Source organism: Paralichthys olivaceus, chromosome 10 (genome assembly GCF_024713975.1).
Source record: "Paralichthys olivaceus isolate ysfri-2021 chromosome 10, ASM2471397v2, whole genome shotgun sequence".
NCBI classification, from domain to species: domain Eukaryota; kingdom Metazoa; phylum Chordata; class Actinopteri; order Pleuronectiformes; family Paralichthyidae; genus Paralichthys; species Paralichthys olivaceus.
This window is the reverse complement of record NC_091102.1, coordinates 2170397-2181863: the sequence shown is the minus strand read 5'-3', so window position 1 is coordinate 2181863 and position 11467 is coordinate 2170397. Positions and strand designations below refer to the sequence as shown.

Here is an 11467-nt window from a genome sequence, read left to right as displayed (position 1 = left end):
CCGATCCATCCAGACAAACTACAGCGCGGCTCCGGCTGCAATTGGACGATATGACCGACCGACCGACCAACGAATCTGCTGATCGACCGGCCGACAGTGGGAACACGAGACAGTGAGTCGTTGATAGAAACAAGCAGGTTCTTTATTAGTAAAGAGTAACAAACCAGCAGGTCGAAGGGAACAAGCAGCTCATACAGCAGTTTGACATGAAGCCGACAGGAAAACGTTTCAACACGGTCAGGAGGGAACGGCACATTCAACAGGGCGGAGCCACCACAGTGCGACGCGGCTCACCAAGCCATAACAGATGCATTGTGGGAGTGGGACTGAGGCGACAATGTCGGAAGTTAAGCTCTTCAGAGACGAAGAACTGAAGGTCAGTCTGAAACATGCGGGGTCGTGATCCTGGATGGGAATAAAAACTAAGACTTGGGAGAAGGTTTGAATCCCGGGTGCATTTACATCTTTACATGAGTCAAATTTACACTAAATAATGTCGTCACTGATCCTGACGCTCAAAAGGTGATGATGCTTCTACCTCTGAATCTTTTCAGCCACAGTATCGTTGAAGCTGAATCACCTTCATTGCCCCCTGGAGGCTGCGCCTTTCCTCCTCCATGTTAGCAGATGGGACATGGACCAAACTAAACAGTCAAGTGCTATTTGTTCCAGTAAGTTTGGTTTTAATTAGTTAATTGATGCTATAAAGATGTGGTGAAACATCACGATTGGCAGCCCAGACTAAGTCGTGATTGGTCGAGTGCAGGACCAGGATACCATGGCTCCACCCCCCCCGATCACAACTGCGCAGACTGTGGGTCAGAAAATGTACAAGAACTCTGCACCTGCACTGCGAGATACATCATCCGTCTTTACTCACAGTCAGTATTTGAGAAGTATTTCGTTGCACCTTCAGGTGACGTGATTCAGGACCTGATTTGCTGGAACATCCTCTGCAGTGACGTTTCTTGATCGGCTGCTGTGCAGGTTAGAAGAGTTGCAGCAGAATGTGAAGCTTGTTCAGGTTTCAGACAGATCTGTTTTTTTTTACATAATGTACAATACTACTACTGCATTCTCAAGTTTTAATATTTCTTCCTTTTCTCCATTTACAAGCTTTAGCTCGGCACAAGTTTAAATCCAAAAGAGGAGACGAGAGAAAAGAACCAATTAAATAAGAGGAGTCACATAAATTAAAATGAAATACAGACCTCAGTCGAACTTAAACATTCTGGTGAACTAAACATGGGTTGGACCTTATACGTCATGAAGACCCTGAGTACTTCAGTGAAATACTAAAACACAGACTTTACTTCTTCAGTGTAAATGTAAACTGAGGTTACATGAAGGCTCAGCTCTGGTGTCAGGTGGGAACGAAGCTGTGAAGTCTGAATTATTATTATTTTTTTCCTGTGGTGTTTCAACCTTCTGATTTCATGTTCAGACTTTGAAATGCTTTCACTCAAACCCTGCGCTCACACTCGAACGGCTCCTGCTTGAGCTCAAACTGTGCTCTCACTCAGATTTCCTGCACTTCAGCATTTTATGTGTTCACGCTCAATGTTAACTTCTCATTTCTATGAGAGTCTTGTACAGGCGCAGTTTGAGCACAAGCACTGGCTGCCTGAGTGCAAGTGCATGGTTTTAAGTGAAAGCATTAAACAATCTGGATGTGAGATCAATACGTCTGATACGTGTACTTATATATTCACAATAACCTTCTTACCTAAAAACAAAGTTTAAGTCAAAGTTTAAGTATTTCTCTGGAGCCTTTTTTATCACAGCCAGTTTCAGTTGAGTAAATGAAGCAGAAACAAGATGTCCGATTGCCTCCTGGGTTTGTACTGATCAAAATCAGCTGCACTGATAAACACAAACTACTGAAACCTGCAGATGTGAATGGATGTTGTTGTACGAGGCCATCGACGTTGTCACCATTCTGCCTGCACGATAAATAAATGCCTACTGTCTCAGTACGCTAAATGCTAACTGGGTAATTGATAAAATGATGTGAAAGCATTTGGTGATGGCAGAACACATTCTACAAGAAATTACAATCATCAGTAGAAACAGGACAGTGGAACACTCTTCTGTCCGAGAGCCGGTCAGCAACTTTACAAGCAAACGAGAACCAAACACGAGAGTCTGTGATTTGTCTCTATGGTTGTAGACAAATGTACAAACGACAGGGATCCGAGTTCATTTCTCATCTCCGCACCAATTGTTGATAGACTTCTAAACCATCCCCCGTGATTTGACATGCAGGTTTTCCCTGATTATTCTACTAAGTTCTTGTAAACAGTGAGACGAACAAATTGGGTCCTTTCGAGCAGATTCCAGCCTCCACGTTGCCCCATGTGGTCACAGATCCAACGATATGTACAGAATTCCTGGTAGTGATGCCGCTGGTACATTCGAGCCAGTTCATCTTATTTCATGACAGTTCAGAGCAGAAGAGTCGGTGATGATAAAACTGCAGCAGGTCACTGTTCACAATGTAAACTCTGCTCACTTCAGCAGCAGCTCAGTGGCTTCAGTTCAGTTCAGCTCGTTGTTTGACTTCATCTTCGTATCAGACTGGTCCAGGTGCACGATCGACCTTAGTCTCGACATAAATAAACATTCAATAAATACGTCTGATAAATAATAAGCATACGATCACAAGGTCCAAAGCGAATGCAGCCAAAAAAAGATTTGTTGTCGGTGGTTGAGGTTTCAGGACCTGTTCCCTGGAACCATCCTGGAATCCTCTAATATGCTTCATGCCAGACGAACAAGATGAGGACAACATCCTCTTAAGTCCTGGTTTCTTGACTGAAGGATTTTTATTTTTTATTTGTGACCAAACTGAGACAATGAGAAATGTTGGTGTTGGAAAAGTCTTGTTTCATTTGACCTCCTTGACGAATCACCTCATGTTCAACAGCACAATTAGTGAAACATTCTTGCTGTTGGGTGAAATGTCAAATTCTGACAGAAACCACTGGTGGACCGTCTCTGGTCACATCAGACACCTCCGGGCTAATTCACGCTAAACGTTAAGATTTGTGTACGGAAACAGTCGGAGACTTCTGTTCGTACTCATCTCACATCTTCGGAGAGTTTGCGATACAGATGAAACAGGAAATCATGTGTGGCCCGTTCTTTAAGTGATTCGACTTTCAAAGTCAAGGAAGAAAGTTAGACAACTTTTTGAGAGGAGACTAGGAAGCTGGTTTTCTTCCTAGTTGACTTAGTTTTTTCACTTAATCTTAAACTCCGGTTGAGTCGCTAAGGGCTAAAAATCACGTCAGTACTGTCGAGCATAAAGAGACATGGACCTCTGCTCCACTCACTACGTATCCAAAGATTAAAAAACAACATCCCAGGTTTTCTAACTACTCTAACACATATCGTGGATCTTAATCTAGCTCAAATAAGACAACAGCAAACACGTTATTAAGATAATTCATCACAGTGTTTAAACAGTTTTTCTAACTTTTTGATATCAGTCGCTGGTCACGCACAAACATCAAGCCAGGATTTTGTTATTCTAGCATAACAGAGTGCCCTCTAGTGGTTTAAAACCTTTTGTTGCTGTGTAGCATGTTCAGATTTAGATTCTCTTGGCCAGTTGACTAGTGAGGCCGCCAACAGGCCAGTTCTGGAACTGCCCAAGTGTCCCTGAGCATTGTGTCTCAGGTTAGGGAAAGGAAAGGGTAAGAACCAACCTTCTTCAGATTTAAGTTAAGGTTTAGCTCCACATTACGGATGAACAGACTGTTAAAAAAATACATTTTTTATCTGTATAAATAAACATTTCGAAGTAAATAGAATCCGACATGTTGCCATCATGCTTCTTCACAGTGGTGATTTTCTCTGAGCTACTTCGATGGGATCTTGTAGGGAAGTCGCCTCAGGTAACGTTTGATAATTGGTGACTAAATTAAATGCAACAACTAAATATCGTGCGGCCATAAAATCGAACGACTTTCTTTGCTCAATAGATTTGGACCGACGTAGCCTTGTGGTGCTACTGACACGAAAATTCAATCTCCCTCCAAAGGCACCGAATCCTTTTCCCACTCACAAATGATTAAATACTTAAGATGATTAAATGCTTCAAATACACTGTGATGTTATTCCTGGTGGTTTGTTCTTGGATGTTCGGACACTCGGAGCTCGTCTCACAGTGTGTTGCCCATGCTGCTGCTCACCAGCCCTTTAATATTAGTGATGGGCCTAACGTCATGCAGCTGTTTTCTTCGGTCAATGAACGTGGCCAGCCGCGTGGTGTCCAGAGGCGTCTTGGAGTGCTCCCCGCCATGTGCGCCCCCACGACCCACCCACGGGTGCTGCAGACAGGAAGTAGCGCTCGGCCTCTTCCTCTGATCCTGCTGCAGCACCGACGACACAAAATCCCTCGCCGCCTGACTCACATCGCGGAAGTAATCATCCGGGAAGCAGAAGTCCAGGCGGCAGATGTTGACGCAAGTTTCCTCTGGAGATTCATCCAGAAATGGGGAAACGCCGCTGAGCATCACGTAAGCCAACACGCCAACGCTCCACACGTCCGTCGCCACAGAGACCGGTGTCCCACGGATGAGCTCGGGCGCGGCAAACTCTGGGTTTCCAAGCAGGAGGTGGACGTACCGACGGTGGGCGGAGAGCTGGACAGCATCGCCGAGGTCAATGAGTTTAATGCACGGGGTGGGAGAGTGAAGGTCCACCATGATGTTCTCAGGCTAAAGAGGAGACAAACAGGATTCAGACAGATGGAATAATAAATGGATCAAAGCTCTTAACAGTTCAGTTTTCCATTCACCCATTCACCCACATTCTCACATTCATCCATTAGCATCAATACAGGTTTCAGAATCTTGCCCAAGGACACTTCGGCATGCACATGGGAAGACGGGGGGGATCGAACTGCCGACCCTCTGGTTTGAGTTGTGGTTCTGACCTTGAGATCCAGGTGTGCTACTCTGCAGGTGTGAAGGTGCTGCAGCGCCTCGAGTGTCTCTCGGATGAAGAACGCCACCTTCTCCTCCATCAGCTCATCGTGGGCGACAAGGTAGTCGAGCAGGCGACCATCCTCCAGCCTGATTCGCACAAATAAAGTAACGTTTACATTCTCTCAGCTCCGTAGCTACGCAGGATAGCCCACTAGCTAACATGGCCGAGGCGCTAGATTGCCAGCTAGCCAGGTGGAAAATCAAAACAGAACCTATAGTTGACGTGTCAGACTTACAGCTCCTGGATCAGCATCAATGAGCTGGGAGACTCGTATGTGTCCAACAGCGCCACCAGCTGGTGATTCTGTGCGTGCTGCAGGATGTCCGCCTCATGAGCCACCTGCTCCTTCTTCTGCATCTTCTTACTCACAAACTTTACGGCAACCTGGACAGAAACGTTACAAACAGACTTCATGGTGAAATGGAAGACGAAAAAATATATAGTGGAAATGTAGAAAATAAATAAATAAATAAAATAAACCCAGAAAATATTTGAATCTTTATCATTTATCTTCATTGCTTGGTAATTAATACATAAATGCAAACTCAACTACAACTCCAAATAATACAATACAAATAATTTAAAACTTATTCAGCTCGTACTTTGCTGAATTAAATATGTGTATTTCTGAAAAGTAACAAAGATAAAATGTATAAACACTTAAAACAGATAAAACAGCTTCAGCCGTGTCTCACCTCCTTCTTTGTGGACTTGTTGAGACATTTTCTCACCACTGAAAATCGTCCCCTAAAAACAGACGTAGCCACGAACATGAGAGAATTTAAAAAAGTTGAGTATCTTAAACAAATATAATCGTCTTTTTTTTTTTTGCACGTAATGTTTTTGACAGTTTACCTTCCGATCTCACAGATCTCAGAGAAGCTGGAGTCAAAGTTTTCCTTCCACTGGATTCCTGTTCCTTCGTATCCAGAGTCTGAACACAGGAGCAGGATTGAAGGATTAAACTTTGTTCACATGAACTTAACGTGACGATACTTTGAAAATAAAAAGTTTGTAGATTAATTTCGATCTCATTAGCGAGCGATTTGACTACACCAGGTGTATAACAGCTAGCTGAGCTTCGTGTAAATAAGCCTGAGATGTTTTGGTCACACACTGTTGATAAAGTCCACTGGTTGTTTCTGTAGAAGTCTATGATGTCAGTAAATATTTTCTTCAGGAGTTCATGGTCTCATGATGCCATGTGATTGACAGCTAGAATCGTCCAATGGGTGAAGGTGTAGGTGTGGGTGGGCGTGTACTCGAGCTCTCAGTCATGCTCCGCCCCCTGCTCCTGCATATGTGGTTACTTGGCTCTGGACATAATGGTGACATCACGTTGGGCTGGCACCTGATTGGTCATTTCTTTCTTGAAAGATCCATGTTAGCCGTTTCCCGCTAAACAATTTAAAGTATCTGAAAATCTTTAGTGATGTTTCAGAAAGACTCCGTGCTCACGTCGTGAAAGAGAACGAGCTGCAGACTTACTGCTGCGTGGCAGCGTCACCATGTTGGAGGGCTCGGACGCCGGCCCCACCCCCCAGTGGTTGGAGGCTCGCACTCTGAACTGATAGTGACCGCCGGGGATCAGAGTGTCGATCTGAACGCACTCCTCCCTGCTGCTGGCCACCTGCTGCCATAGCAACGAGTCTGCAGGAGGAGAGTGAGAGGGATGAGTGCACGATGCTTATTGTACAAACACACACACACACAGACACACACAGACACACACACACCTTCCTGTCTGTACTCCACAGTGTAGCTGCTGACGGCACAGTGGGCGGATGAAGCCGGCGGTGGCCAGTGGATCATCACCGCCGTGCTGCTGGCTTCCTGTGCCACCGGCCGCCCTGGGGCTGCTGGGATACCTGCAAGGAGGCGAACAGACAAAAAAAATCTCTCAGTACCTTTAGAGTCGAGTCGCTGCTTCAAAATGGTGAAGTGTAACTTTAATCTATTACCTTGAACTTTAATGGAGGCAGAGGATGAGGCGGAGCCGTGGTCGTTAACGGCAACACAAGTGTAGATCCCCGTGTCCTGAGGCATCAGATTGCAGATCTTCAACAAGATGTCACCCGTGTCCCTGAGGAGAGGAGGAGGAGGAGGACGAAGGTGAAGGGATGGAGGACAAGATGAAGAAAAGGTGGAGAGCAGGAAGAAAGGAAGGAAGCAGGATGAGCAGGAATGCTGTTACCTGATGTCGATGGTGAAGCGGCTGTTGCTGGTCACTGGGTTCTGGTCGGGGCCCTTCAGGGTGACGGAGGGTTTGGGCCGTCCACAGACTTTGCAGCAGAGGACGACCGTCTCGCCAAACGCACACACCACGTCTGACAGAGGGACGAGGAACTCTGGAGCCACTGCACAGAAGAAACACACGCACATCAAAAACTACCGACGTGATTTCCATGAAACTTGGACGGATGGAAGGATGTGGTGTGGGTCAGGAGGCAGATCCAGGAAGCTCTTCCCACTTTATTCAACATTTTCTGAGAATAATTCATTGATCTTGATGAAAAAGAAATGCAACATATCCTGGGGACTGATATAAGTGACTGTTTGCACTGTTTTTTTTTTTTTTTCAAACTGAATGTACTGAAGCTCAAACCTGACAAACACAAATATGTAACGTTCCAAACACGTGAACGTGATTTCATTCTCTCCCAGGAGACAACGATGTGAGTTTTAATCTGACTGGATCTTAGTACTTGAGCTGTGATTCCTCTCATGATGTGGAGTTCAGTGAGGTCAGCCGCACGCTGTAGTATTGTAATTATCAAAACAGTATATTGTATGTATCCTGTAGAACATATTAAAAACACATGTGTCCTCCAGTGAGCTCTGCAGGTGGTAAGAATCCTGCAGGAGATCCCCCTCCCCCTTCTTTCTTCTCATGTTTCTTACCTTCCTGGATGAAGTTTGGGTTGAGAAGCTGGAAAACAGATGAAGTCAAAAGTTTTACTAGAAAGTTTCTAGTTGTGAATCCTGACAAAGTTACCAGAGCTCCTCTTAATAAACTAACAGAAGCATTTCATAAAAACCAAACACGCAATATAAGCAACTACTAATACTCATAAAGACTATAAGACGTAAAATAACTCAGAGGTCATAAACATACTCAGGTGACTTATAAGACATTTAAATAATTGAGTTGAATGAAACACAACAGTGAAGTTTTCTCACTAAAAACTTTTATTTTCTGCTGTTTCAGACTTTTCCAGCGTCACAAACAAAATGTGGGCGGAGTATCGTACCTCCATGCCGGTCTTTGGGACGAGGTCATCGTCACAGTCCGACTCATCTGACGTGTCCTGGTGGAGAACGAAGGAAGAGGAAGAGGAGGAGGAGGAATAAGAGACGTAAGTGAAGAATGGGAAGGAGTGAAGGCAGCAGAGAGGAGATTTGGGACAAGGAAGGAAGAAAGGAAGGAAGGAAGGAAGGAAGGACAGCAAATGAGACGAGAAAAATCAAAAGGAAGGAGATGAAAGAAGTAGAGACATGAAGGCATGCAAGAGAAAATGAGGGCGTGAGATGAGAGGAGGTGTAGATAAGAAAAGTTCTGGATGTTGAGCTGATACTCACCTGAGCTGCTGTGGTTTGAATCTTTTTATTAACTTTAATAAATAAACTAACAGCAGCTGTTCACTTTGTCCTCTGCTTCTGTCTCCGACCTGCAACTCCTGAGTTTCACGAAGCAGCAACGAGCTGAGTGTTGAATTATTTTAGCTTCAGAGTCAGAGCAGCTCAGACGTGTGAATTTAGGCCTTAATGTGTTTCTGAATCCAGGAACTTTGAACTTCCACTTCTGACAGGAAACACACTTTATCTTTATTTTGTTTAAGTTGTTTCAAATGCTTTTACTTAAATGTATTAAATTTGAAATAGAAAAATGAAACTCTCACTGACAGTTATTCATGTCGAAGTGATTTTGACCCTGGATGGTTGTTCAATAGCTTCATAACATGATGCAAACACAAAGAAGTCACAAACAAATAGTGTGTTTGTTCTACACTCGGCCAAAAGTTGGAAATCTGTTTCTTTGCACAGCTTCAGGATAAAACTTCAACATTTATTTCAAGGCTGAAAAACATCGTCGTGTTCTTTCTTATGCACTTGAACGTTTCACTTTTTTTACCTCAGGGAGTCACAGAAACATCACGTTAAGATTTTCATTTTCACTTTGTGGACGATGTTATGTCTAAAAACGTCACCGTGTTAGTTCACTACAAAATAAAACAGTTAACAAGATTCCCGAGCAAAACAAAACCCCCGGGGTTCTACTTCTACCCATCATGCACAGCGAGGGGAAAAAACCAAACAACACGAAAAACAAATCAGAGTTTATTTTTCACTCAGTGCAGTCGAAGGTTGTCAGGTGAAAAAAAATAAAGAAAATTAAAACCACTGCAGTGTTCTCAACCGGTTCATGTTTATATCTTTGTTTCTATGATCATGATCCCACTTTTCTCAATTCTCATGGTCCAACACCAGGTTTCTATAAAGCCTGAGGTCACAGCAGGATTCTAAATTCAACTGTGAGGTTTTTATCAGAGGACATGTACGGAGGCCCACGAGTGCTAATCACAATGCTAATCACAATGCAAAAGACGCAACACATTAGCTGAGGCCCAATTTGTAGAACTTCGCTCTTGAATGTGACCAATTAAAGTTTTAGATCAACCTATCCCAGGATTCATTGTGTGCCGATGACCAAGCTAACAAGCTAGCTGTGACGCTAACGATTGCAGCTGGAAAAGCTTGCGTGTCATTTCAGTCCGCCTCCTTCACGCCTCTAAGTATGACTCAGCGACTGACGGTAGAAGTCATGTTAACATCATGGCAACAAATGTCAGAATCCGCCATCGCCCACTTGTGTTTGGCTTCTGCATTGTTCCTCGCTTCTTGGATTTAAAGGCGAACTGGATTTTGTGCGTTGGATCAACAGTAACTCCGTCGCCTGCAGGTCGTCACCAGGCTTCACCATCACCATCGAGTCAGTGCTGAGTCTCTGGTTCTGGATCGGCTGCAGGGATCCAGAGAATTCACGACGTCCCTGAACTAAAACCGTCAGAGACTCGGGGATCGAACAAATAAATAAAACTTTCCTCGGAAATCTTTTGGTTGAGTGAACGTTCGTTTTAATTCACGCAGGTTGAGAACTGCTGCTGCTGCTGGGATCAAAATGAAAACCAAAAAAAAAAAAACCAACTCACACACAAACAGTTTAAGATAAAAAATAAAAACCAGGTGGGGGGGGGGACTAGGTGAGGGGGTTTTGGCACACACATATGACATCACCAGCGTGCGCCGTCGACCTACGTTACTCACTTTGCCCTTTACCCCTGTGGCGGGGGAGGTGAGAGGGGGAGGGGGCGTGGTTTCTTTGGGCTTACGGAAGAGGCCATTCTCGTGACCTCTGACCCCCGAGGTGGCTTCGGCGCGCTTCCTGGCGCGCAGCGTGTTCCACGACAGAGACTTCCTGTACGGTACAGGAACGAGAAACGTCAAGCAGCCAATCAGAGGGAAGCTCAGCGGCGTCCAGCTTAGTCTGGCTGCAGAGGCAACATGGCCGCCAGGTCACAACTTCCTGTTATGACCTCTGGTGCCATCTAGTGACTGGGGGGGGGGGGTGTTTGTGATTTAATGTCATGTGTCTGTCGCTATGGCAACAAGGCTTGATTTTCTAATGGAGAGATGAACATTAATGTATATTAGGTATAAACAGCATTTAAACAGTCAACATACAGTTTATATAACACTGAATAGATGCAAATAGAAGTTTTAACATGTTTTATATTATTGTTTATTCTTATTATATATTAAATATTGTATTGGACATTGATTTTATATCATTTCACTTATCGTGTATGAAAATAAATTGATGTAGCAGCTTCCACTGTCATACGTCTGATAAGTTTATTTAATTGTGACCTTAAATTAAAAATATCATATAAATAATGAATAAGAAATCATCTGTGTCACCTTTGACCTCCATACTGCCCCTGTGGTTTGTGTGTGTGTGTGTGTGTAAAGTCTAAATGTGTGAGTCTGTGTTGTTGTATCAGAGGGTTGTGAGTCTGTGTTGTCATATCAGAGGGTTGTGAGTGTGTTGTCGTATCAGAGGGTTGTGAGTGTGTTGTTATATCAGAGGGTTGTGAGTGTGTTGTTGTATCAGAGGGTTGTGAGTGTGTTGTTATATCAGAGGGTTGTGAGTGTGTTGTTGTATCAGAGGGTTGTGAGTGTGTTGTCGTATCAGAGGGTTGTGAGTGTGTTGTCGTATCAGAGGGTTGTGAGTGTGTTGTTGTATCAGAGGGTTGTGAGTGTGTTGTTGTCGCCTGAAGCTGCAGCCAGACTCTTCTGGTCCGTTTAGATTCAACAGGAGGACAGAGAGACGCTGGTCTGATTTATTGAGAGAGAGTGAGAGACTGAAAAGTTAGACTGGAATAAAGAAAGAGACACACACACATACATATGT

General features: G+C 44.2%; 1 protein-coding gene across 8 annotated transcripts in view; it reads right to left on the bottom strand.

The window, feature by feature from the left end:
* Window positions 1-117: 117 nt before the first annotated feature.
* kalrna (kalirin RhoGEF kinase a) overlaps window positions 118-11467 on the bottom strand; it is a 100750-nt gene continuing 89400 nt past the window's right edge. For all 8 annotated transcript variants that reach the window (XM_069532410.1, XM_069532411.1, XM_069532414.1 and 5 more), the window contains 12 exons: window positions 10321-10471; window positions 8247-8303; window positions 7897-7924; window positions 7190-7352; window positions 6957-7078; window positions 6732-6863; window positions 6484-6645; window positions 5851-5929; window positions 5691-5742; window positions 5231-5379; window positions 4943-5081; window positions 118-4724 (listed from right to left, as the gene is read on the bottom strand). In XM_069532410.1, coding sequence (XP_069388511.1) covers window positions 4167-4724; window positions 4943-5081; window positions 5231-5379; window positions 5691-5742; window positions 5851-5929; window positions 6484-6645; window positions 6732-6863; window positions 6957-7078; window positions 7190-7352; window positions 7897-7924; window positions 8247-8303; window positions 10321-10471 — 1792 coding nt within the window. In that variant the 3' untranslated portion in view covers window positions 118-4166. The remainder of the gene's footprint in view (window positions 4725-4942; window positions 5082-5230; window positions 5380-5690; window positions 5743-5850; window positions 5930-6483; window positions 6646-6731; window positions 6864-6956; window positions 7079-7189; window positions 7353-7896; window positions 7925-8246; window positions 8304-10320; window positions 10472-11467) is intronic.